Source organism: Ornithorhynchus anatinus, chromosome 8 (genome assembly GCF_004115215.2).
Source record: "Ornithorhynchus anatinus isolate Pmale09 chromosome 8, mOrnAna1.pri.v4, whole genome shotgun sequence".
NCBI classification, from domain to species: domain Eukaryota; kingdom Metazoa; phylum Chordata; class Mammalia; order Monotremata; family Ornithorhynchidae; genus Ornithorhynchus; species Ornithorhynchus anatinus.
Window position 1 is genome coordinate 41268650 of NC_041735.1, and position 26356 is coordinate 41295005.

Below are 26356 nucleotides of genomic sequence, written 5' to 3' on the forward strand. Positions count from 1 at the left end.
CTGGGAGTCAAAGGACCTAGGTTTTAATCCCGGTTCCAAAACTTGTCTGCTGTGTGACCTTGTGCAAGTCACTTAAAGTGGGGGTTAATTTTAGGACTGTAAGCCCTCTATAGGACAGGGAGTAAGTCCAACTTGATTATCTTAGAACCCCAGTGCTTAGAACACATAGTAAGCACACAACAAAATACCAGACGTGAAGAGAGGCTTGAATGTTTATCAATAAGCAATAAGTTTTGGAGATTTATTGGGTCAGCAAAGACTTAACAGCTGTTTTTCATTTTCGCTGAAGACAGACAAGAGTAAATGTGCAAAAACTCCAGCAGGAAGGATTTCAAGTAGTGCTAAGGAAGAATTTCCATATTCCATGGCTGGCAAAACACTGGAAAGAGGTTCTGTCTGGAGAACTTTAAAAATCCAGAATCCTGCAGGAAAGTTGCACCTCTCTGACAAAGTTTGCAGGTGGCCCTGTCTGAGGTCAAAGGAGTGGACAAAGACAGAGATGTTCAACTTGTGGGCCTTGATACAGTTGGGAGTTTGAAGATATAGCCATCTTTGTCCTTCCTCTGCAGAACATTCACATTTTCTCAGATGAGCCAGATATAATAGTGCCCCAAAAGAGATGTGGCAACCCCAGAGGGGGTTCTTCCTTGTATTTAGAGTAGGGTGGCCACTGATGGCACATGTGGGTGCTAGAACCACCTTTGTCGACCTGGAAGTAACGGACACACCCTATGTTATGTGTGTTAGGCATGTTATGCAATGTAAAAGAGTGACATGAAAAAAAATAATAATACTTGCTAAGCACATACAATGCTAAGCACTTGGGTTGATACAAGACAATCAGGTTGGATATAGTCTCTGTCCCACATGGAGCTTGCAGCTTAAGTAGGAACAGTTTTCAGAAAACAGTATCTAGAGCATGCCCTGTGGTAGTGGCACCCCTTCTTTGCTCCAGAGCTGTGGTGTTCCCCTTCCAGGTCTATCTAAACATGATTTCTACTGCCAAGCTGTTGGCAAGCCCATGTTAACTCCCCCACTAGCCTGGGGCTAGTGGATTTTGCAGGGTTGAGCTGCATGATGCCTGACATTGTTCTATCACAGTCTCAAAATTAGCCCAGTCAAAATCAGTCACTCTTCGTCTCTTCCCCCACTCTAGACTATCCACATCTTTAATATAGCTATAATTTATTGTTCATTGTAAATTTACATTCTGCATAGTTACATGTTAAGTTATTCAGTGCTTATTAGTTAAGCTCTGTATTCAACCCTACAAGACCACATTACTCTAAAGTACAAAGGGAGGGGACCCTGCGGGAAGGACTTGGACACTGCCCCGATACCTCCATGCCTTTCATTTACTAATCTCTCACCTGGGTAGGGGCACACATGGGCCTAGAGGACTTGGAGAAGGAGATCCTAGATCTGCTCAGTGACTCTCTGAGTGGCCCCATTCACATCATCACCTATATCCAGGGTGCTCAATGTGCAGTAGTGATTGTTGGGTTGCTCCTTCTAGAGATTACTCCCAAAGTCTGCAGCAGCCTAAAAGAAAGAACACTGGTCTGGGAATCTGGTAACTGGGGTTTTGGACTAGAATGGGCATGGAGACAGCCTGCCAAGTTCCCCGTTAAAATCTCTCACTGAAGGCTGTTGAGCCACTCCTTCCTCCACTTATAAAGAATTAAACAACCCCAATCCCTTCCACATCTCCACAGTGTGCTTGGCACATTGTTTCCCAGTTTTAATCCCAGCTCTGCCACTGACATGCTGTGTGACCTTGGGCAAATTACTTAACCTCTCTGAGCCTCAAGTTCCTCAACTGTAAAATGGGTAGAAAATAGCTACTTTCCCTCTCTCATGGATTGGGAACCCATTGTGTGACAGGAACTGAGTCCATTTTGGGTCTTGTCTTACGCTGTCATCTCTCACTCATAGCAACACCATGGACACATCTCTCCCAGAATGCCCCATCCCCATCTGCAATCGTTCTTGTAGTGTATCCAGAGTTTTCTTGGTAAAAATACCTAAGTAATTTACCTTAGTCTTCTTCTGTGCAGTAAACTTGAGTCTCTGCCTTCGACTGTCTCCCATGCACTGGTTCCCAACACAGGTGAGTTTTGACTTGTAGCAGGTTGCCCAAGCTAGGAATGGAATGGATATGCCTCTGCTTGACTCTCCCTCCCATAGTGGAGACTGATAGAATACTGGAAACTCTCCAGGACCGACCCTGAGAGGGGACTGATTTGGGTACCTTTCATCTATTTCAGTGTCTGTCAAAGTTAAAGCATCTGACAAATGCCATTATTTTAGATCAAAATGAGAAACAAAGCCTCTCCTGAGGTTCTAGGCAAAGCAGTGTGAACTTCCTCCTCCTCTTCTCCCTCTTTCTCTTCCTTTTCCTCCTCTTTCTCCTCCTTTTGCTCCTTCTATTCTTCTTTCTGCTGTTGCTCCTCTTCCTCCCCCCTTCTTCCCCTCTCCTTTTTTCTCCAAGCAGAGGCCTCTCTCTACAGCGCTGGTGGAGAAAGCCAGGTGTGATTAAGTGGACATTCTGCTTCTCAGCTGGCCTGTACCCTGCCCAATCCTGTATCAATTCAGCACCGAACATCTTTAGGTCCAGTATATTTATTTTAACCCCCATCTCTCTTCACCTTAGTTCCTGACACTGAGGTCTGCAGCTCGGCACAGCATTCATGCTCCCGGGAGCCTAGAAGGGGAGGGCAATGATTTTGGAGGAGGGATGCAGGGATCCCTCACTTGAGGTTTGGGAAGACTCAAAAGGACTGCCACAGGTATCTGATGTAACTGCTTTGTGACTTGTACCTGGTTCTGTGTTGCTCGGGTGGTTCAGTGTCCTGCAACCTTGTTTCAGCAAGTTGAAATCTTTTGAGAAAATGAACTGAAACTGCAGTTCAAGCTAAGCCCCTTTCTACTACCCCTTGTCATCTGTTGTTTAATTAAATGTGCAGTAACTGGACTGCCTCTCAGGGCAGCTAAACAGCATGATGCCATCTTGAAGTAAGTGAAGGGAATTGCGTACAGACCTGGAGTTGGTGAGGGAATAAGGATGTTCAAATAAACGTAGGACAGCTGAAAGCACTAAGCAACTCATTTAAAGCTGACAGGGAACATTGCTCATGACTGAAATTGATTTATATAAGAACATGAATTGTTCCAGAGAGCAAGCTCACTGAATCTAAAAGAAGATCCTGAGGTTGCAGTGTTTACAAAGGAAAGGAAGAAGCTGTTTCCCAGCTTTAATTTGGCCAAGCATGAAGCGAATGACCAGAATATGATAGTCCAGAGATTTCAGAATTATTGTTTGCCAAGGAAAAAGTTAAATGACTTTTAATATATCTGGCAAAGAATGAAATTTTGCTAAATAAGAAATCAAAGTTGCAAATTTGGAATCATGAATAAGATCACAGATGAAATAAAATTAAGAATAAGAAATGTGAACATTTGGGAAAAACTTCTGTAAATGGACCAACTGAACTGGAACCAAACCATTAAAATATGACAACCATCTGAAATTAATTCATTGCATGTGAAATTGATGGGAAACAACAATAGAGGTAGTAATGTGGCAGAGGATAATCAGAATTAGGTCTGGATGAATCAAATGAAACATGAAAAGAGAATGAGAATGGAAAGACATTAAATTCAAAAAAAACATAGAGCAGTTCTAACCTAGAAAAAAAATCTGCTCCTTCATGGTATTTGTTAAGCCCTTACTGTGTATAAAGCACCGGGGTAGATACATGAAAATCAAGTTGGGCAGCACAGTCCCTGTCACACATAGGGCTCACAATCTTAAGCTCCATTTTAGAGATGAGGTAACTGAGATGAGAAGTGGCTTGCCCAAGGATGCCCAGCAGACACGTGACAGAGCCGGGATTAGAACCTAGGTCCTCTGGCTCCCAGGCCTGTCTTCTTTCCATGAGGTCATGTTGCTCTTGTGGCACTGGAAAAAATCATTGTGAAATGTAAATGATTGTGAATCATTGCCCACATGGGATTATACCGAAGCATCATTCCCAGATCCAGCCTGTACCTTCCAACCGCACGATGGCTACTCGGCCACTACTTGGCCACAAGATTAGCTCATCAAACCCTGAGATAAGTGACTCACCTGAAACGTTATCTATTGGCTTCTTCAGGCAACGTGGCATTTACTTGCCCTGTTTTCATGCCCAGAAACGAGACCATTAGTTAGGTGGCTTTAACGCTGAGGCAGGCAGGGGCAGTATCTTGGCATGACCTTGCCAGTGTCAAACCCATTGTTGCAATTAATTCATGTCTGTCTTCCCCTCTACACTGTAAGTTCATCGTGGGAAGGGAATGTGCATACCAACTCTGTAGTACAGTACCCTTCTAGCACTTAGTATCCTGCTCTGCACACAGTAAGGGCTCAATAAGTACCACTGATGATATACTGAACTTTTACTGAAAAGCAAACTCCCCACATGCTTTATGAAACAACTTTTTTTTATAGAATTAAACCATTTGCCTATGCTCCTGGGTCAAGCAGCTTGTGCTTGGGTGCTGACCTCTGACCTTTCTTCAGTATTTCCTGAAGAGACTTAAAAATCTTGGTGAAATAACTGCTTCGAAGAGTAAAATGTGGCCCAAATCCAAAGACTCTCCATCGAAACTAAGGGCAAAGGTTGTCTGTTCCAGTTTTTAGTTCGGGGAATCTGGTCAACTATTCCATTCATTTTCTTTCCTCCGGGTCCCAGAGTGTCGCTCTACATGCTTGTGTGTTGGCTGGCTGATATGGGTAGCCGCAATGGCTACTAAGGCAAATCATCTGCAAGGTCACAGCGCTATGGGACAAACTGGCATTAGGTGTAGTGTTGAGATCCCATGAGCATGTGTCGGGCATAGATCCTCTTATCATTTTTTCCTCTAACAACTTCTCAGAAGGAGGTCTGCAGTCCATACAACCCTACTGGAAATAATTACTTCCTACATCCCCACTAAAAAGAAAAACAACAAACACTGGGCTTACACAGAGTCTGCAAGCTGTTTTCCAATGTCCATGGAAGCAAACACCAAAAGAACTCTCAGGGCAAATGGATATTCAACTTTAAGTTCTCTTCTTTCAGGCAGGTTTACAGTCTCTTAGTTCTTTTTTTCTTCTTATAATATCTATTTGGCAGCCAATACATAGTTTGTCATATTTTAATGCAAACCTTTGCACGGGAGTTTTGTTTGATTTATGGACAAATTGTTTTCAGCCATCAACTATGTGTCTTCATTTTTACTAGGCTTCTGATAGTTCTACAGTGTCATTGTTTAAGCTTTTCATTAGTATAACCTGCTTTTTGATGTCTACCCATATTAAAAAAAATATGGAAGGTGGGGGATAAGACAAAATACTTAAATCAGCCTTGGATTCCAGAGGACCCAGACACCTGGAGTGTACTCACTAGACATTGAATGTCTAATTCCTTTATATACCATTTTACTACTACAATTTCCTGTAGCCTCATCGACAAGCTTTGCACATAAGTGCTCAAAAAATACCATTGGTTGATTGGTTAAAATAAATGAACACAAGTTAAATGATGTAGGAAAGATAGTTTGTGGGGGAAGAGATGAGGGATGCACAAAAGAAAAGTGTAAAACAAGAATAAGGAGAAAAATAAAAATGAATGACTCAAGAACACTTCTTTTCTCATCAGAATAGAGCTTGGCCAGTGTTTAGTTTTTTTATGGTATTTGCTAAGCGCTTTCTATATACTAGGCACTGTACTGGCGCTGGGGTAGATACCTCTGCCACTTCTGGGGTGGGCTGCAGGGCTAAGGTCCCCATAAAAGGTCACCTTGGGGAATCCTTCTCTAGTCACCCATACTAAATGACCAACTAGTCTATTGTAGCTGAGCTGATTGCCATCATCTTGGTTCCCTTGATCCCTCCATTATAAGTAACTGCATATTGAATAATCACTTGCATTAATTGCTAAGAAAACCAAAATAAGATTTTCTGGTGGCACTATCTATTGGGTCGGGCTTTTGAGACTCCTGAATATCCATTCATTCAATCATATCTATTACTGTTTGCAGAGCAGTGTACTAAGCACTTGGAAGAGTACAATATATCAATAAGCAGACACAGTCCCTGAGTACCAACAAGCTTATGGTCTAGAGGGGGATAGACATTAAAATAAATAAAAATGCTGTGCCTAGTCTAATCCATGCTGGAAACACAGGCTTCAAGCAAGTGTGGTGGAACAGGAATTGGCATACTTCTGCTGCCCCAACTATTCCATCGTGTTGTTAGACTTTAAGGAGAAGCAGTGTAGCCTAGTGGAAAGAGCACAGGTCTGAGAGTCAGAGGAAACAGAGGACCTGGGTTCTAATCCCAGCTCCGCCACATCTGCTCTGTGACCTTGGGCAAATCACTTGAACTTCTTTGTGCCTCACTTACCTCATCTGTAAATTGGGGATTAAGACTGTCCACCTGGAACATGGACTGTGTCCAACCTGGTTAGCTTGCATCTACCCGAGTTTAGTACAGTGCCAGGCAGAGAGTAAGAGTTTAACAAATGCCATTAAAAAAAAAGAGCTCCCCAAAATACTTCCAATATTTGAATCTCAGCTCCCCAGGGTGCTAGCAAGGTGGGTGTTTATTTTGAGGAATAGGAGACCCAGCCCTCCTGAGTAGCAAGGGTGGACCTAGTCCCTCCTGGGCCAGTCCTGGGAGCTTTCCAATCCAACCAGTTAAAATGTAAGATAAATTTCCATAGAGCTTGATTATATAGTGGGATAGCTATTTGTTTTGTTCCAGGAGACTCTCTGTGGGATTGGCCCACAGCTACAACCACATTGGACAGATGTTTTAAATTCTGAATGCACTGTAGAATTACCTATTATTTCTTTGCTCTGCATATTCAGTATTTGCACGAGCATTCGAAGACACATGTTTGTAGTTTTAACTTCTTATGTTTATTGTCTTCCACCTCAAAATAAACTCTACAGATGGGGAACTCAATCGCCTATGGATGGTGAGGAATGGCTGGGGATGGCAGATACCGAGAGACATATTGCACATAACTCTGGTATGGACAGGGCTGTGTGGTTATCAAAATATGCAAATGTGTAATACATATCCAAAAGAAGCTTTTCAGGAATGGTATTATTCTGCAGCTGGTCCTCTATCTAAGATATGGCCAATGAAAACATTAATTTTTTTTTCTTCCTGATCGCTCCCTGCTACTCATGATAAAGTGACACAATGCTGAATGCTACTGCAGCACTGAATTGCATTCCATCCTGCAGCAATGAAAGCAGGCAGAACAATTAAACAATATGGCCCTTTACAAAGGGAACAGTTACCTTTAAAGATCACCACATGGATTTTTTAGAGGGTTTGAAGGGGGACCTTCATCAAAGAGCTACTTTGGAGGGTTTGCCTCGAAACGCCACCAATAGCAGAAAATAAAAGGGTTGTTTTATGTTACTGGTTTAAATTGTTATGCTTTAAGTCCATATGCGTGCTTCAGAGAATTGGGAAGTAGGAATTGGGATTTTGCCAATTCCAAAGTTTCCAGACCAAGATTTACAATAAGAAGCATTTCTGGCTTGAGCAGTGAGCAGGGGTGAAGCCTTAAGTACCTACTTCCTTGGTCCTTCTGGAAGCCCACAGAATTTCACCTTCAGTGTCTCGGCTCCTGGAAGCATCTCCCCTAGTCGCTTTCATTGTTCCTAAGGGCGGTGCTGTGAACTGAAGGCAAGGAACAAACTAGGGATCAAGGTGCCAGGCTTGGTAGGTGGGGGTGTGGCATGCCTAGAAGAGATTATTTAAAGTCAAATCATCTATTTAGGCGAACGGGCTGGGAGGAAGAGGGGAAATAGGGAGAGGACCCTACTATGTGCCAGAGTTGCACGGTTTAGGGAAAGGGAGGTTATTCAGACTGCCACTAGACACTCCCCCAAGATGGTCCCAATTTCTGGAGACAGGGTTGTCTGGCCATCTTGCTGTAATCCTGGGTCCCCACAGCCATGAGGAATTTTAGAAACATGAACCATGAAACCAACCTGCAATTTTGCCTGTTGATAAGATATAACATACCCCCTAACTCATTAGCCTTGCCTATATTAAGAATGGATCTTTTAATCCCATTTCTGTGAACTAATGTTTTAGACTAAATCTGGTGGACTTTCTACATTTGGCTTTTTTGTACTACTTGCATTTCTAGTAGGTGGAACAGAAGAATGGTGAAAAGCAAATAAGTCAGTTTTTGTCATTAATGAGTTGGTGGAGGATAGCCAAAAATGAAGTTTGGATTATACATGCAATTTCAATAACCATATTGGCCTCATTTCTCACCCTTAAAGTTAACTGGGCTGTATTGTGAACCAGACTCAGCCTTTCTAATTGCTGTGTGCAGGTGAGATATTCCAATTAAGTGCAGAGTTCAAAATCATGTCATTTGTATGCTACAATTAACTTCCCATGATTTCTCTTCCTGCCTCAGTCTTTTAATTCTGTTTAAGAGGTAACAGTTTGGTCCAGCAATGCCTGGTATGTGGGATTTGATTATAGTGATAATGGCTCATGCAGTTTTGTTGACCCTGTCTCTTTCCCACCAGGGTACCACCCTGTGCAAAAAATGAATACGTGAGCAAGGATGGACAAAACCCAGAGATCTGTTTCTATGGTCTGTAATAACATTCCCTCTAAACTGACCACCCAAGGGAGGGAGCAATTGTGTACAGTATTTGCTTCTTTTGTTTTAAATGTTTCCTCAGCCTACTTAAGGGGGATCTTTCCTGTCAAGTCACTTCAGTCTACTTTCTGCTGTTTCACTAGGAATACAAAAGGGGAGGAAAGCAGAATTAGCAGACAGCTCAGGAAAAACTCACACTGTGGAGTCACACATCTGAGGCCAAAACTACTTCCAAAATGTTTGCACCTTTGATTATTTAAATAGAGTTTAATATTTCTCTTTAAGAGACAATGTTGCAGGAATAGTTATATTAGGGTCCAAGATACCTTTCAAAATTAAAAGTGCAAATAAGCAACAAAAATGTACTTAGTAAAAATATATCTTCTAGGACACATAACTAAGGTTTGGAAAGGTACCTTTCCGATTGACCATTTATGCCTCATAAAAATACTTCGGCATTTTTCCTGACAATATCTTATTAAGTTTTAATGTATGGCCATTGAATAACCTTTAGCAGTAATAAAATAAGAAACCTGAAAGCTTCTGCCTCTTTTAGAAGAGTTTTAGCCTATTTGGAATTTTTAAAAATGATATCCAGAAAACATATTGCTCTAATTACTATTCCCAATCAAATAAGATATTGCTGCAAATATTCCAAAGTGATGTGTAAGAACATTTAAACAGCTAATAAAGCACTATAAAGGTGTTTAAGAATCTCCTATTCAAATTCTTGTTTAGAATGGGAAGTTTCAACTACATGTCATTTCACTGATTAAAAATGGACTTTCGAAAAGTTTGCTTCTCAAGTTTATAGATGTAAGTTATTAACATTAAGCACTGAGTTAAGAATAATTGTACTTCTCAGCAGGTATGTAGGTATGGAGAGTATACTTGCAAACATTCAAAAAACTGCTGCGTTCTGCCTTTTCAAATTATGTTTATAAAGTAACACTCAAAACATTACAATATAGTTTGAAAGAACATTTACATGAGAAATCTGAAGTTTCATTTGATCACTTATTTCCTTGTACTTTCTTCAGTTACGTATTCAACACTGAACCATTCTAGAACTGAATAGTCAAAGAATAGTTTCAATGTAAAATAAAAACACTTTTTAAGAGAATTAACATAGTTTTTCACTTCACAGAAAGTATTTTAAATCCTGGAGTATCTGACACATTATCTTTCCATAAGGCCAGAAAACAGGAACTTTGGGGTCTGGATGCATTAAACGGGTTTAAGCACTCCTTTACTTCTTTTAAAGTGGTGAGCTCTTTTGTCCTGGAAGAAAATAATTCCATTTACTTCCAAAAAACATATCTTAGATGCAACTAAAAAAAAAAAGGGCACAATCTTAAAGATTTAGCAAGCAAAACTTAAATACTGTAGAAACAAACAAAACATCATGAAAACACTATGTGTTGTCCATAAAAAGATTCTGATGTTTCTGAAAATATTCCAAAATTTTGGAATATAAAATTATATAACTTTTTACATTTGGAAGTGACTAGGTTCAACTCACGGATAATTTATTAAAGGAGAAAGTGATTCTTAGAATAGGGCACTGAAATGGGACACCATTTTATTATACGCTCAACAACTTTAAATTCACCTTTTGATGAGATTAGCAATGACAACGATAATCCCATTGCTAATTGGTGGATATTTTCCTTTTAAATCATTTTGCAAAAAAAGGTACGCGTGGACCACTTAGATGAAATCGATAGTGAGGGTTCACCACCTAAATTTCCCTAATGCATCAAAAAGGGAGGTGATCGCTTTCACACATTACTGAAGTAATATTATGAGATGACACTTCAGGAGAGGACCTATAAAGTGATTCTATCGTCCACCCAGAGAACTCAGCAACAATTAATTGGAGGGGCCACACCTATTCACATTTTGAATGGGAAATTTAAGTATGGCTTCCTCCCAGGGCCGGGGTGATGCTCTCTTCTATCAAACATAAACCTGATGGGGAGAGAGACTGCTGAGGGGGAAAAAAAGGAGAAAGCTTCTCTGGGCTTGTGCTTTCCAGATAGCCCTGGATTACCCTATAGAACCCATGTCCATGGATTGGGAGCAGCACCCTGATCTCCTTAAATTAGAGTATTTAAGAGACTGACTTCATTAGCTCTCCTCCTCTGCTGGCAAGAGATTTCGGCCGAAAAAAAGATGAGACTATGTTAGAGTATGCAAGTTTGTCCGCCAATTTTCTGCTGTGTACCTTGGGCAAGTCACTTCACTTCTCTGTGCCTCAGTTACGTCATCTGCAAAATGGGGATTAAAGACTGTGAGCTCCATGTGGGACATAGACTGTGTCCAACCTGATTAGCTTGTATCTAACCCAGAGTTTAGTTCGGTGCCTGGCAAATAGTAAGTGCTTAAGAAATACCACTTTAAAAAAAATGAGATCAATAGTCCCGAATTTTGTTTTGAGAAAATGAATACAGTACTTGTATTAATGCCTCACCACTGTTTGAATAAGGTGGTGTTTCCAAGAAACAGGTCAATTCTATTTTACTTGCTAGTTGACTACTTTCCTAGTAAAGGCATTAAAACAGCCTTTTCAGAAGGGCTTTAAAGATGAGTAGGGCTTGTGTATTGGACTTTAAAGGGGAGGGAGTTCAAGTAAGGGAGAAGAGTGTGAGCAGGGCCTAGAAACTGGGGGAGATGAAAGCAGTTTCCCCTTGCTCAAACTTCTGATCTTCCAGGCTATTATTCATTTTCTTGTTGTCTACCAAATTACTTTTGATTCTTTCAAATCAGTTCTTCTTCCCTTGTTTCTAAAGACCTGCTTAGGTTAGACCTATTTAAGGATCCATGCATTTTTCTCCTCCATTATGCCTTCTATATCCTGAAACAAAGTCTTTCCCACTGTTCTGCTCAGTCAACCTACTTCTTCCAAGAAAACTTTCAATTATAATTGAGTATTAGAGGGTTCCTCCCTAAAGACAAACTACATTATAACTAGATTTTTTAAATCATCAAGAAAATGGCGGGGCATAACTCATTTGCTGTGATTTCCTGCTTTATGATTGAGTGCCAACAGCTTAATCAAGTTGCCCATACATAAAAAAGGGAAGGATTGTTTCAAGATTGAGAAACTTGCTTTCCTTCTGATTATGCACTCCATACCTTGAAGTAATCATCTTGAGATACCTGAGAGTTTCTCATTCTGTTGTCCGGATTAAGTAAACAGGATACAACCGTCTGTATGCTGCGGTCCACCGATTTCTGAAAAACATGACCTTTCAGTAGTGTACATTAAAAAGGCTACATTGATTTTAATATTTCTGGTTTTAAAGTTTAAATGAAAATTGTTGTAATCAAGTCTCTCGATAGACATTCAAGATTCCTAGCAAAAATCTCAACTCTGTAAGACGTTTCTGTTAAATTTAGGGGCTTTTATAAGTCTAACTGCAAAACACTGATTAAAGCTAATTTTTTAGGTGAGGGGTTGGTTTCTTTACTGCTACCTTTTCACAAACTTCACTTCTCTGTGCTTCAGTTACCTCATCTATAATATGGGGAATAAGACTGTGAGCCCTATGTGGGAAAGGGACTGTGTCCAACCTTATTTGCTTCTATCCACCCCAGAGCTTAGTGAGGTACAAGGCACACAGTAAATACTTAACAAATACCATAATTATTACTATTATTATTATTATAACTTTTTCCTCTTAAGATAACAAAGGCCAACTTAAATGTGTTAAAAACGTTCAGTTTGAGATTATAAAATTGGGATTCTGCCCTGAGAGAATTACAGAAACAGCAATGAATTAGAACAACACGACTTGAATTGTACATATATAGTCCTGCACAAATTGTTTTAAGAAAAGCCATATTAAACCAAGAAGGGTAAATTAATGAGTAAGGAAATGGACACAAACAATTGCAGGCCCTCCTCCTATAGACCAGATATCCTGATGCCACCTATTTGTCAGTATGTTCCTCCTCCCTGCAGTCCTCTAAATAGCTTAGTATATTCTGTATTAAAGCACTTTGGTGCTTCTGTAATGGTTACTAAATGAAAGGTAGATTGAAAACTAGTGATCAGTAATAGAATCAGGGACCCAGTATGGTTTGAATGTAATTTCATTCTTTCTATTGATATATGCTGGCTACTGCAAGTCAGATAACATCTGGGCCATTAGTGTCTCCACTTAACAAAGATGATCACCAAGCTCACAGGGGTGTTTTTAGGCTAAACACTGTCACTGTTTTTCAATATGGAGTCAATAACTCTGCAATTATAATGGCATGCAAGAAATAGGTCATACATGTCTAGCACCCTTTAATGTTTTTGAATATGGGACCATACCCCTTTGAACATAAAACCTAGAAAAAGGAGTTCTAAAAATGATACAGTAGTGATTCCAAGTTGCAAATCTACACAGACAAATAAGGCTATTAAGAATCAGCATTACACAAGAGTCAGCACAGGGGATGACAATAAATGCTTGACAGGTTTCATTTAGTGGAGTTCATTTTTTAGGAGGGCAAAGTCCAGGTAAGTACAAGCCATTTTATCTTCAGATACACATAATGAAATTATGCATTACCCACGTGAGTCTCACATGATTAGCAAATACAAACACTTTGGAGAAAACGACCCCTGGCCTACAGGCAAAGCTATATAATATTTTCTCTTCTAACCAGGACCTGAATTTACAGAAGGATCTCTGTGATAGATTAAATTGTTACTGAGTACCACAATCAGAATCAAAATAGTACATGGAGACAGCTAAGGGTGTCAGGGTTTGAATAATAAATACAGTAAGAAACATTTGTAGAGGCAAGCGAAAAGGAAAAGGACTCTTGCCTTTTGTGGGCCATTTGCTGAGGCCTGGGGAGATTCCTGAACTGAGCTTTCTGCTTGCGGAACTTCAACTCCTGGATCTACTTCATTGTACTGGTAGTTAACAGCTGAGTAAGCCTATATGGTATGTTTAAAAAAAAATGGGGATTAAAATATGAATGCATACTTTTCTATGTTTCTGAAATTACAGTTCTAAATATGAACTCTTATGACCGATTAAATTTAGGGCATCTTAAATTCCTCCAGAGAATTTTATGTAAATCCAATTAGCAGAGGTAAAGACCAGAAAAAATGAAGGGGTGGGGGTGGGGACAAGGTGGAGGAAGGAAGCAATGAATATATATGATGGGACCACTTTAAATTAAAAATTGCTCCAAGGATACTAATAATGTCTATCAGGTGAATTGTAGTCTCTCACGCCTTAACTACAGTGCTCTACACAGAAAGCATTCAATAAATACCTCCAAATGACCCAATGCACTATAACCGTATCAGTCTGATTATATTACTGAATGTCTGAATTTAGGCATTTATTCTCCCAGAAACGGATTTACAGTTTGATATTACCATTTGGAAGTTCCCTTCTTGCACCCTATCCCAGCACTGACTAGGCTGTTGTCCCAGGTCTGTATCTTAGAAATGTGAAAATAGTTAGCCAGAAAGTCTAGTAATCTTTAACGCAAATATCCCCTAAGCTAGGAAGACAGTTAAACATCAGACCTTTTTTTGGAGAATTTTCTTGTAAGATACAGCACAATCCTATTTTCATCCCTGTTCACTTGCACTGTTACTGCTCAAACGTTTGCACTGTTTTGGCTGTGGATTTATAAAGTTAGGGGTACTCTTGATGTTCAGCATTTAAAAAAATAAAGTTTACATTAAATATTTTCTGAAAGGGCTCATTTAAAATTCACCCACACTAAACTCAGATATTAAAACTGTGGGGCACTACAGAGCATCTTTAATTTTGATTATCATTTATCCAGTAAGGCAAACATTTAATCTCATATTAAAACATCAGTCAATGTAGAATGAGAAGATTATATTTATTCTTACCGGAGGAACCACAAAATTCCTTTGCTCACCAGCAGGCCATTGTGGCTGTACCTCAAAGACAGAAAACATACAAAACAAGCCCCCCACCCCCCAAAAAAACAACAACCCACCAAACAGAAAAAAACAAAAAACCAAACAAAAAAAACCAAACAAAAAAACACACATAGCAAATGCATTGGTCATATAAATATTCTCCTTTAATAAGATAGAATATGTGGGCAAATTATATTGCATTTCTAAAAATTAACATAATATATCCACTTTTAAAGACCTGGGAAAATGGTAATTGAAAATGAAAAATAAATATTAAATAACAAAAAACCATCTTTCGGTGAGCTCAGGCTAAACCAGAAATGGGTCCAGGCCCACATTTTAAGGGCCTTACCAAACATTAATTAGGTTGCCTCCAGCTTCTGGGAGGTTTGTCACCCTGGCCATACCAACAAAGCCTTTTCATCCAAAAACCTGCCACGTGGGAAGGGAAAGGAAGCAGAGGAACAAGACTGTGGGAGGCTAAAGTCCCATTTAAATTAATCTAAAGAGGACTGAGTTCATCTTATAACTGGTCTTGAAGATGAAGATCCCTTAAATTAGACTCCACTGCAGCCAGTGCACTGCAAAGTTCATTCTGGGGGATTGTCCAACTATTGGATTAAAGGGACTGGCAGAAGTTCACAATATGTATCTCGACTATCATATATCAACTATTATAGACATAAGTGCCAAGGACTGGTAAAATCTCAGTAGGGGGTTAGGATTTCCCAGGACCATCTGAGCAATTTGAACTGGAGCGCCATTCTGGGCTCCACAGGCAGTTTTCTGTCCAGGGAAATGCCAAAAAGGCCAGTGTGATTCCTGTACTTCTCAAAGATGGATTCAGACTCCAAACTTACTGAGGTTGGGGAAAGGCTTTCAGTCAAAACTGAGTTATGCTAACCTAAGAGTACATCACCTATCCTTTCTGTTGAAGCAGAAACTAAAATGGTTGGCTGGCCTAGACTAATAAAATATCCCTAGGTCTACTCTGACCCCAAATTCATCTTGCCCAAGAGCAGTCCTGGCTCATGGGTTTTTTTCTAGGCCTGAAAGAACTAAAAATAGGCACAGGCATCACCTTCAAACCAGTTTGGCATGCATGTGAATTTGCACTGGTGTGGTGGTTTCCATGGGCTGCTTGGAACAGTTAAGTACTCATTGATGGTCCCCTAGCTTCACACAAAGGACCAGGCAGATATGAACATGATCTCTCTAAGCACTGGGCTGTGATACGGCTTTGAGGTTTGCTATCAGAGAAGCAGCGTGGCTCAGTGGAAAGAGCCTGGGCTTGGGAGTCATAGGTCATGGGTTCAAATGCCGCCTCTGCCACTTGTCAGCTGTGTGACTCTGGGCAAATCACTTAACTTCTCGGTGCCTCAGTTCCCTCATCTGGAAAATGGGGATTAAGACTGTGAGCCTCACGTGGGACAACCTGATTACCTTGTATCTACCCCAGCGCTTAGTACAGTGCTCTACATATAGTAAACACTTAACAAATACCAACATTATTATTATTTAATATTCAGGTTTTAGTTAAATACAATGTCACGAGATCATTCTTTGCCTGCCACCAATTACTGTATTCTTCATTTTGTTTCTAACTCATTCATATACCTGAATCTAAAACAAAACACAGTACCATTTAAAACCACATTTACAGATTTATATCCAGGTCTCCTATAAGATGGGTTTCATGCTTTTGCAAAAACCCCTCACTAAGGGGAAACACACTAAATGCTCACCTTGTCAGCGCTGCACAAACATAAACTGTTCCTTTTGACACCAAGGGGCACTGTTTCCAAACAAGCTTATGTTGTTGGATGGACATCCCTTAATTCCCTAACAGCTTTCTAGCTAAAACACATAATGAAAACAAGTGTGCGACAAAGCTGAGTATTTGCAGCCCTTTGGCTATTTTAAAAATTACCTGATAATTGTATAATGGCATCTGGTATCCAGTAATGAACTGAACTTGAGAACTAGGATAAGAAGGGTATGCCTGCAAAAAAAGTTTAGAGAAAGGAGTTTGTCCCCACGAAAAATAAAAATAAAAAAATTAAGAAGGACAACAGGAAAGAAACTAATAATAGTGTTCTTTGACAACAAAATCTGAGCAGGTTCAGATGACCTGTTTCCGTTTCTCCTATGTATCAAACGTAGATTCACAACATATAAACTCCTTGTGGGAAGGGAATGGGTCTACTAGCTCTGTCATATTGTAGTCTCCCCCAATTGTTTAGTACAGTGTTCTGCACACAGTAAGCACTCAATAAATAGAACTGACTGATAAGATTTAAAGGATTCCAGGAAAAATGTTTCTTAAAGTCTTATTGCCAAACTAACCAGGGGGAAAATAAAAGGGCTACTTGGAGACAGAAGTGAAAAACTTCGGTGAGCAGCTTTATTGCTTTTTATATCCATCTCCATCTCTTTTCGGCAGTTAGGATGAACTCTCACTGAAAACACTAAGGTGGCGGGTGCTTGTATTATGTATGCTCTTGGCAAAACCCAAGTTAAGGAAAGTGTGCACTATACTACACATATTTTGACGACCCAGAACATGCAGGTTTCCTCCAGTATCACGCCATATTCTATCGACACAGACATATATTGTCAGAAGAACAATCTTAAGACTGTTCTACTGAAAAGAATAGTGAGAACATACAATACAGAAGAACGTGCATTTCACAGGAAACTATAAGACCTCACTGTACGGTCTCCTGAACAATTAACTGAGTTTTGCTGCATTTAAAGCTCCTGGACATTTTCACACTCCTTTGTGTTTCACTTCTAAAAATGGTTTCCAAAGACTTGAATTGCTACAGATTCTTGAAAGCTCTTACCTGAACATACTGAGTTACAGGATTCATCATAGCTGGAGGTTGAATAAAAGTTTCTGTATTGGGGTTACCCCAGACATTATGGAACTGTGGGGCAGGAGGTGGATTAAAAGCCATCGGGCGTGGCTGCACATGATAGTTACCTATTTATAAGAAAGTTATGATAAAATTTCCAGGCTTTAGAAATACTTGTTAAAAAAGCACTTGTTTTTAAAAACAAAAGCTCTTCTTTTACTCACACAAACTTTGTTTCCTGATTGCGGGGCCCAGTTTCAGTTTCTTACCATGGAAATTTACCTGCGACTGAAAAAGTAAATAAGGAAAGTAAGTAGATAGGGTTAAAAATTGTCTTCCTTCAAAAAATACAGCACTTGGAATCTTCTAAATTTTGCTACTAGTTGAAGTTATGACAGGAAATAAATGGAATGGAATGGAGGAAATCCCCTTGCCCTGTGACAAACCGTGCAACCATCAGCCAGAAAGAGGAGAGATAGGTGAGGCAAAAAACAAAATGTGCTTCTTCTGAGCAGTATTATTTCTGTAGTTCCCTTTCACTCTCCCTCTCCATGCAGACCTACCATTCCCCAGGAGAACCGTTCTCATCCTCTGCCTCTTTTCTCCTGGCTACTGCCCAGACGTACTGGCTCCCTTCTTTGCAGCTAGATAAGAAGCCTGGTTAAAAATATGTTCATGGATTTGAACTTCCATTATTCTAGGGGCAACATGACAAAACTGGTCATTTTTGCATAGCTGTTAGTAGAAAAGAAAAGATTTAGATTTCCAGTTGGAACAGGGGAGGACTCTCCATGTTCTCCACACAACTGTAAACAAATAGAAAACACAAAATTCCACCAACGGTCACTAAAGAACAATTTTGAAAAAGATTACTTACTTCTATTATTTTCTGCACATCCACATCATTATAAAATGAAACAAATCCATAGCTAAAAAACAGATTAAAATTAAATTAATAGATTCTCAGGCGACTCTAACTACAACATACATTCTGGAAGTTCAACAGCAATTTTTTAATTTTAAGAAGAAAACAATGATGTTAACAATGAATGAGACTTGCCTTCATTCATGACTGATTCCAAACACCATATACCCAGCAAATCTTCATTTACATAATCTTTGAGGACAATTCTCTGAATAACCACTTAACTACTTTGCTAAATAATTATTAAAAAAAGAAAAAAACAATGCCAATGTCATTGCTAAGATCTATGTCAGGCTCATGAATGACCTGGTTTCCCAGAAAAAGTATCTCCTATAGTCAAGTGCTTAATTTGGCTAAGCTTTCTAGGATTGAGAATAATTTTACTTTAATAGGGGAAGAAAAGGAAAAATCAGAGTCACTGGTTCACTGTTAGCTGCAATCTCAAATTCAAAGACAATGATATATACTTAAATGTAAATGTGAAAGGAATGCTGTTTACAAAAAATGCACCTCAATTCAAAGATTTTGCTGTAAAGAATACTGAATTGTTCTACAACCGGGGATGTGTTTATTTGCAAATCTGCCATTTGTTCTCTGATACACTTCTCAAGTAATAAAATTCTGCTTTCAGTTTAGCCGACAAAAACATAGCCCCAGAGATTTAAAAGCGGAATGTTCACAAGTTTATGGAATTATATAAAGATCAACTTCACATTTAGGGAAGCATTTTCAAAATCTATCTAAAGGTTTTAAAATGAACTGTACCAGTTTATCTGGAGTTTTTTTGGAATAATTATAGTCTAAGATAATCATTTTAGAATAAAAAAGTCTTGGATTAAGATGAGCTGGAAGTGTCACGGATAATACTTTGGAAATTAAAAGGACCTTCTGGCTAGTAAGGCTCTCAAACTCCAACTTAACTGCACCTCTGGGAGCCAGAGAAGAGGATGGAGGAAAAGGAAAGGGGAAGGTGTCTACTGCTAAGTAATGGAAATTGCAAAGGATATGTCTGAGTTTAATTTTTGAGCAGTTGTTTTGCTAAAGGATTGCCTAAAAGCATGCCTATCATTTTCAAACAAATAAAGTATATAAATAAATAGTTCTGCTATGTAGTGGGATTCAGTTAAAAATGTGCTCCTACTTCAGTATCATATCAGTTCCATGTTCTGACATAGGTATATTTCCCTTCCTCCCAGCAGGATTTTTGCAAAGACGAAGCTGATTATTTCCATTAATATCCAGATGATTATCTAGTCACATATGACATCGACTCCTTATTTTGCTTACCCCTTGGACACACCAGTCCGATCAGTAATTATCTTCACTTCTTTCACAGAACCATATCTGGTAAAGAAACCTCGTAATTCTGTTTCATCCATCTAAGGAAAAGAAAACTATCTTAAAAAGTTAAGTTCTGTACCTCAAATTCTCCTCTCTTCAAAGAAACTACTGATTTGCAGTAATAGGTACATCCTGAGAATTCCTATTAATACAATCCCCTAAAGTCTGCCTGATGCCAAAAACATCAACTCACAATTGTAGTGCTATAACGTAGAAGAACTGTAGTCAGGGAAACTCAACTCTCCCTTAAAATTAAATTAAATTCTTCTCATCTTTTTCTCCACCTATTTTAAGGTTTTATTAGCTATGTAGAAAAGCAAATGAAGACAAGCAGTCAAACCCTCAAGTCCAAAAAGAAATAAAAGCTACCATTACTTCAAAATAAATGTAAAAGGAATACAATACCCTAACATCTATTCCTCCAACAAAAATTGTATTCGGCATGATTTTGCCTTCTGGCAAAACATATCCCTGGCCGCTTGTTGAGGGCTGGGGGCTTGGCTCAGTGCTCGACTGGGTGGTCAGCTGGGTGCCCGACTGGGTGGTAGGCTGGGTGCCTTGCTGGGTGGTCGACTGGGTGCCCGTCTGGGTGTTTGCCACTCCTCTTGAGGTGGAGGTGGCTTGGGCATCAGAATTTGCAGAAGACTGTAATTTGAATAAAGCACATATTGTATAATCAGGGAAAGAAGAAAAAAGTAAAACTGAAATGAAAAAGCACTTTTATTCAGAATAATAAACCAATTTCCATTTGGCACAGAAAAGAGATTTTTTTTGGAAAATCATGGCTGAAATATAGCATTCTTTACATTACACTTTGTAAGCAGTTAAAAATATAACTTACTGAAATTAGAAAAGATAATGACCTCTAAGATCCAGAATGCATCTAAATCATTCTGTGGGATAAACTATTTCTTTCAGGCTTGTTAATAATCATTCAGTAATGGGCAGGTACTTTTTGTTCACCCATTGTGGGCGGGGAATGCTTCTGTTTATTGTTACACTGTACTCTCCTAAGTACTTAGTACAGTGCTTTGCACACAGTAAGCTCTCAATAAATATGACTGAATGAATGACCTAATGAAAGCACCTCTGTGAGGATTATTATTTATTAATAAGCATTCGGCTTGACTAAATTAACTAATGCTAAATTTAAAATCTATCAAAATTGCTTGGCCTCTCAAAATCTGAACTTGTTTGTTTCTCCGTACAGAAAATGTGATAAAAACTGAAAACAATTTTTTGTTGTGTCTTTACAAAACACAACTGTTAGTGGGATTCAGATAACGAGAGCATATCTATTTTCTACATCTAAAGCTCCAAGTCTAATGTTTCATTAGATTGTTTAAGGATATATGTAATTTTAATTTTAGAACTATATATATATATAGTTCTATATATATATATCCTTAAACAATACAAAATGAGACGAGGCTTGGCAGCAAATACTCAATTTCATTTGACAAATACTGAAAGTTAATCCGGATAATTCAGAGCCTCTCCTCAGAAAAAAAAATCAATTTTAGGGTATTGATAATCCTGATTGCCCATCAACACTAATTAAATTAAACCAGAGGTTTGTAGTAACAGGAGGCAAAGGCACAAATATATCTTACTAGTGGCCAGCAGGTGGAGCTCAAATCTTAGCAAGAACCAGAAAAAGATATTTAGCAATTACCTGGATTGCTGGAATTTTCTAGATTGCACGAGAATAGAATACTTAGCCGATTTCTACTTTTATTTTCGTAACAAAAAAATTAACTGGAAACTCATTTTACGTGTGCTCAGATTACTGCAATATCAGTGTTTAAGAACTACATTAAAATTATGAAAAATAGAAATGATAATGATTATTAGAAATCAATGGCAGTCAACTGCTAGAAGTGCAAAAACGAACATGACTTCCAGATGTGGGGCTGAGGCATTCTACAATTGTAATTACAAAATTTGTCATCTTTTAAATAGGAATCTCTTTAGGTTATGGCTTTTCAAAAGTTGACCCATAATGATATCTACCTCTTCACACCATTTATTAAAAATGTAGGCTAAACTACAACTCCCCATTTATTTTATTTAACATTTATTTTAAATTTAAAATGACCATCAACAATTCCACCCAAATTCACCCATGGTCAACTTAGTGCCAAATTTCATCATTCATTTGTGGAATCTCTAGAAAACCTACATGTATTTTAAAATGTCTAACCAGAACACTTCATTAATTGTCAATAAGAAATTTTTATTTTGGAGGGAGAGGTAAGACAGAAAAAGGAGCTGTGTAAATTTCTCTTCCCCAAGTAGAAAACCGGAGTTTTATGGGGTAACTAAGCACCTGTGATCCGTTTCCTATTTCTCCCGGGTATCCTCACTCCAAGAAAAAACCCTTCAGGAAAAACTGGAGTTGTTGCCCTAAATTAGTCTAGCTCACTTTAACATTGTTATGTATACAAGAGGTACTTGGGCTGTTTAAGTATTAATTAGCCCTTCGTGCCATTTGTAAAGCATTATCACCTTGTCGAATGCTTGCCTTACGGAAGCTGTATGTCATTGCCTTAGTCGATTAGTCTGTTTCCCCCCGATTTTGTAATAGACTTTTAAAAACTGAAAGCTATCCCCTATATACTACAAAGAAAAGTCACTTGGATTCCAAATTTTAACTTAATTACTAGAAGGGCCACTGCCATCCTGTTTTGACTGTTCCCTAATTCTGGGGTATAAGGAGACAAATTGAGGTTCTCACCAAAAGTATTTAAGGGGCATTAAGAGGCAAACAGAAGTTAACAAATCTCCTCTAATTCGAATGTCTTTGAATTATTTTATTCTGAATTTAAATTTTGCTTCCTGTTAAGTTTCACAATATCGGATTGCACCTGGACCTTTTGCTGTAATCAACAGGTAAATGAGACCTTGCCAAATATGTTTTACACACTAGAGGCGGCAGAAAATGGCTCATTTCTGATACACAACACTCGTTAATCAATTCATCTGCTTTTTGTTTGCTGTTGTGTGAAAGTATTCGTCTTTAAAATGCCCCGGTGCTGTAAACTCTCATCTTTTAATAATCCCATTAGTGTTGTGTTCACAAGTGAATTTCTAGGTTTCCCTTCTTGGTTATAATAATGTTGGTATTCGTTAAGCACTTACTATGTGCACAGCACTGTTCTAAGCGCTGGGGTAGATACAGGGTAATCAGGTTGTTCCACTTGGGGCTCACAGTTTTAATCCCCATTTTACAGATTAGGTCACTGAGGCACAGAGAAGTGCCTCAGTAAACTCATCCGATAGTTACTTTACCTTAAAAGGTAAAGATTAAAACCGCTTTAAAAAATCAATAGATAGAATGTAAGAAATTAATTAGCACATTTATATAATTCGTTCACCTTAATTTTAATTAAACTATCCGGGCTGCTACCAATAGCACCCTGCAACGTCCCCAGAATAGGGAATAGAAATGTTATTTGCTTCAGAAAGTCAAGTCCGGGGCATCAAAAACGCATTAAAGTAGGATAGGAAATAGACTTTATTTCAGAAAGTCAAATCCGGGACATCAAAAACGTAGAAAAAACTCCTAAAAACCTGAGAGGATTTTTCAATAAGCGGCATCTTTAAAAAAAAAAAAGGGGGGGGGGACCCCCGCGGCGGAGCAATAAAATCTTGGAAAGGCTATTGTTGAAGAGGCTGAAAGGTGTTCGTTAAATTTTAGAAACGACGGTCAAAGACCAATAAGTAGCTCACTTCAGAAAGTGAGAAAAACACATTTAAAATAATATGTTCAGGGCCTAAAATTGGCTTCGAAACGGGGGCTGAGGGGTCGACAGCGAAGAAGGGACGGGTCCCGCCCGCCCTTTAGCCGTCAGCGCCCAACAGTTTCTCTTGCCTCCATCCTGAAGAAAACATCAGGACGGCAGGCAAAGCCCCCCGTCTGAGGGTCGTCGGAGAAATCCAAGATCGGTCAGGGCAAGTGAAAAAAAATCCCATAACGGTTCTGAGCGTCGTTCCGTTTGGAGGGCCCACTATGGCCTGTCAGGGTGAGGAGAAAAAACCCGTTGGGAATCGGTCAAAACCGTTCTGAGGGCCTACTAAGATCGGTCAGAGTGAGTGGAAAAAAATTCCCCAAACGGTTTTGAGCATTGCTGCGTTTGGAGGGCCCACTAGGCCTGTCAGGGTGAGGAGAAACCGTTCTGGGGGCCTACAAGATCGGTCAGGTTGAGTGAAAAAATTCCCAGTTCTGAGCGTCGATCCGTTGAGAAGCAGCGTGGCGCAGTGGAAAGAGCACGGGCTTTGGAGTCAGGGCTCATGAGTTCGAATCCCAGCTCTGCCACTTGTCAGCTGTGTGACTGTGGGCAAGTCACTTAACTTCTCTGTGCCTCAGTTCCCTCATCTGTAAAATGGGGATTAAGACTGTGAGCCCTACGTGGGACAACCTGATTCCCCTGTGTCTACCCCGGCGCTTAGAACAGTGCTCGGCACATAGTAAGCGCTTAACAAATACCAACATTATTATTATTATTATCCGTTTGGACGCTCACTAGGGCCTGTCAGGGTGAGGAGAAAACACCCATTGGAAATCGGTCAAACCCGTTCTGAGGGCCTACTAAGATCGGTCGGAGTGAGTGGAAAAAAATTCCCCAAACGGTTTTGAGCACTGCTGCGTTTGGAGGGGCCACTAGGCCTGTCAGGGTGAAGAGAAAAAACCTGTTAAGAATCGGTCAAAACCGTTCTGAGGGCCTACAAGATGGGTCAGGTTGAGTGAAAAAATTCCCAAAACGGTTCCGAGCGTCGATCCGTTTGGAGACTCACTAGGGCCTGTCAGGGTGAGGAGAAAACACCCGTTGGGAAGCGGTCAAGTAGACGGAAAAAAAAAACCCCAAACCGTCAGAGTGGACGGAAAGCCATGCTTTGAAGGTAGGCCAGCCCGTCAAAGGGCAGGGACTGTCTCTATCTGTTACCGATTTGTACATTCCAAGCGCTTAGTACAGTGCTCTGCAGAGAGTAAGCGCTCAAATAAATACTATTGAATGAATGAATGGAAAAGGTCTGTTTTGGGGGTCCATTAGGGTGGGCGGAAAATCCCGTTGGGAAGATGGTTAAGGGCTTCGCTCTGAGGGGTGTTGAGTTGGGTGGGAAAAGTCCCCTTGCTAGAGGCGATCAGCGCGAGGGGGAAAAGGCCGTTCCGGGAGACGTTCAGGGTAGGCAGGAAAAGTCCCGTTCGGAGGGGCGCTTAAGGAGGGCAGGAAATCCCCGCTCGGAGGGGCAAAAAGGGCTCCGTTCTGAGGCACGTTTCAGATGACGAGGGAAAAACCCCTTCGTCGGGGGTGCTGGGCGGGAAAGGGGCCCGGAGACGAGGCTGGGCAAAATGGCGGCCCTTTCGTCGGGGCGAAGCCGAGAGGGCTGCCACCAAGCAAAATGGAGGGAAACACCTAGCAACCACACCGTCGTCGGGGCTGCGGTTCAAAATGGAGGACGAACCGTTGCTTTCGGCTACCCGAGTCGCCATCTCCGGCCTCCCCTGGGCCATCTCCCCGCCCGCCTTCACCCCTTTCTCTGCCCCGGACTCCGCCACATGGCCCTGGGTCCGGCATTAACGGGGAAGGGCCCGGCTGCCACTGCCCTCCGCCATCCCCTCCCTTCTTCAAGTCCCGAAGCCATGGCGGCCACTGCCCTCCCCTCAATCCCGAGGCCCCGGCTCCCACTCCCTGCTCTCGCTTCAGCCCCGGAGCCCATTGCCTCTGCCCTCCCTTCAGTCCCGAAGCCACGGCGGCCACCTCCTCCTCCTCCTCCTCCTCCCTCCATTCCCCTCCTTCCCGGAGCCACGACGGCCTCTGCCTGCCTTCCCTTCTCCTCTCCAGAATTCCGGGGCCCACGGCGGGTTCTGGCCTCTGCCCAGTCCTCTCCTGGATCCCGGGAGGCACGAGGGCTTTGCCTCTCCGAGGCCACTCACCATGGTGTCCGAAGGTGGCAGGGGCAACGAGCAGCAGCTTCCTGCAGGAATTAAAACTCCCCAGGACTGACCTCCCACCCGCGAAAGGTACGAAGGCAAAGGACGGCAGGTCCTTCTGATAAACGACGAGCGCTCCTCAGCCTTAAATACGAGGCAGCTAGTGGGGCGCTCCTTCTTCACACTTCCCCAATGGCTGCTTGGCAGCCGCCCCTTCTCAGCCCTGCCCCCTGGGCTCTCTCTCCCCCCCGCCTCCCTCTTTCCACGCCCCCAAGACAGTTTCCCGCCTTCTGCCCCTCACCGAGAACCTTAAACTCTTAACTACCTAGGCAATCCCCCCCTCCACCCCCACCCCAGGCGATCAACCCTAAAACTCTGAATTCACTGATTATCCGGATGATCAGAAAAGCATTTCCCTGATAGGTGCCCCCGGTACACCACTTTTGAACATTTCTGCAATTTCTTTATTTTTATGAATATCCGTCTCCCCTTCTGGAACGTAAACTTTGGGCAGGGAAGGCTTCTGCTTGTTCTAGAGTATTCTCCCAAGCGCTTAGTACAGTGCTCTGCAGAATGACTGGTCAATAAATACCATTGCGTGAATGAATGCACTTCTTGCATCCCAAATCATCCTGATAATAATGTTGGTATTTGTTAAGCGCTTAATACGTGCAGAGCACTGTTCTAAGCGCTGGGGTAGATACAGGGGAATGA

The 26356-nt window shown here is 40.7% G+C and overlaps 1 protein-coding gene across 5 annotated transcripts; it reads right to left on the reverse strand.

Moving 5' to 3' along the window:
* Positions 1–9592: 9592 nt before the first annotated feature.
* On the reverse strand, positions 9593–25858 carry DAZL (deleted in azoospermia like). Of its 5 annotated transcripts, none has more exons than XM_007666191.2 (12): positions 25646–25830; positions 20113–20352; positions 19654–19745; positions 18319–18370; positions 17666–17729; positions 17430–17569; positions 16514–16585; positions 14551–14601; positions 13498–13611; positions 11835–11909; positions 10900–10942; positions 9593–9953 (listed from the first exon to the last, which is right to left on the reverse strand). In XM_007666191.2, exons 1-11 carry the CDS (start codon positions 25646–25648, stop codon positions 10934–10936), a joined length of 912 nt encoding a protein of 303 aa, XP_007664381.1. In that variant the 5' UTR covers positions 25649–25830; the 3' UTR covers positions 9593–9953; positions 10900–10933. The 5 variants fall into 5 exon arrangements, with proteins under 5 accessions (XP_007664381.1, XP_007664380.1, XP_007664377.1 ...); XM_007666190.3 differs by having other exon boundaries at positions 11811–11909; XM_007666187.2 differs by lacking the exon at positions 10900–10942 and having other exon boundaries at positions 11811–11909; positions 25646–25858.
* Positions 25859–26356: the final 498 nt, after the last annotated feature.

Excerpts from the sequence above, each read along its gene's own strand:
- DAZL (XM_007666187.2), bottom strand. Across the intron at positions 19,746-20,112 it reads TTGGAGGAATAGATGTTAGG|ATGGATGAAACAGAATTACG; the intron begins GTATTGTATTCC and ends TCTTTTCCTTAG. Across the intron at positions 17,570-17,665 it reads AATCAGGAAACAAAGTTTGT|GTAACTATCATGTGCAGCCA; the intron begins GTGAGTAAAAGA and ends TCTTATAAATAG.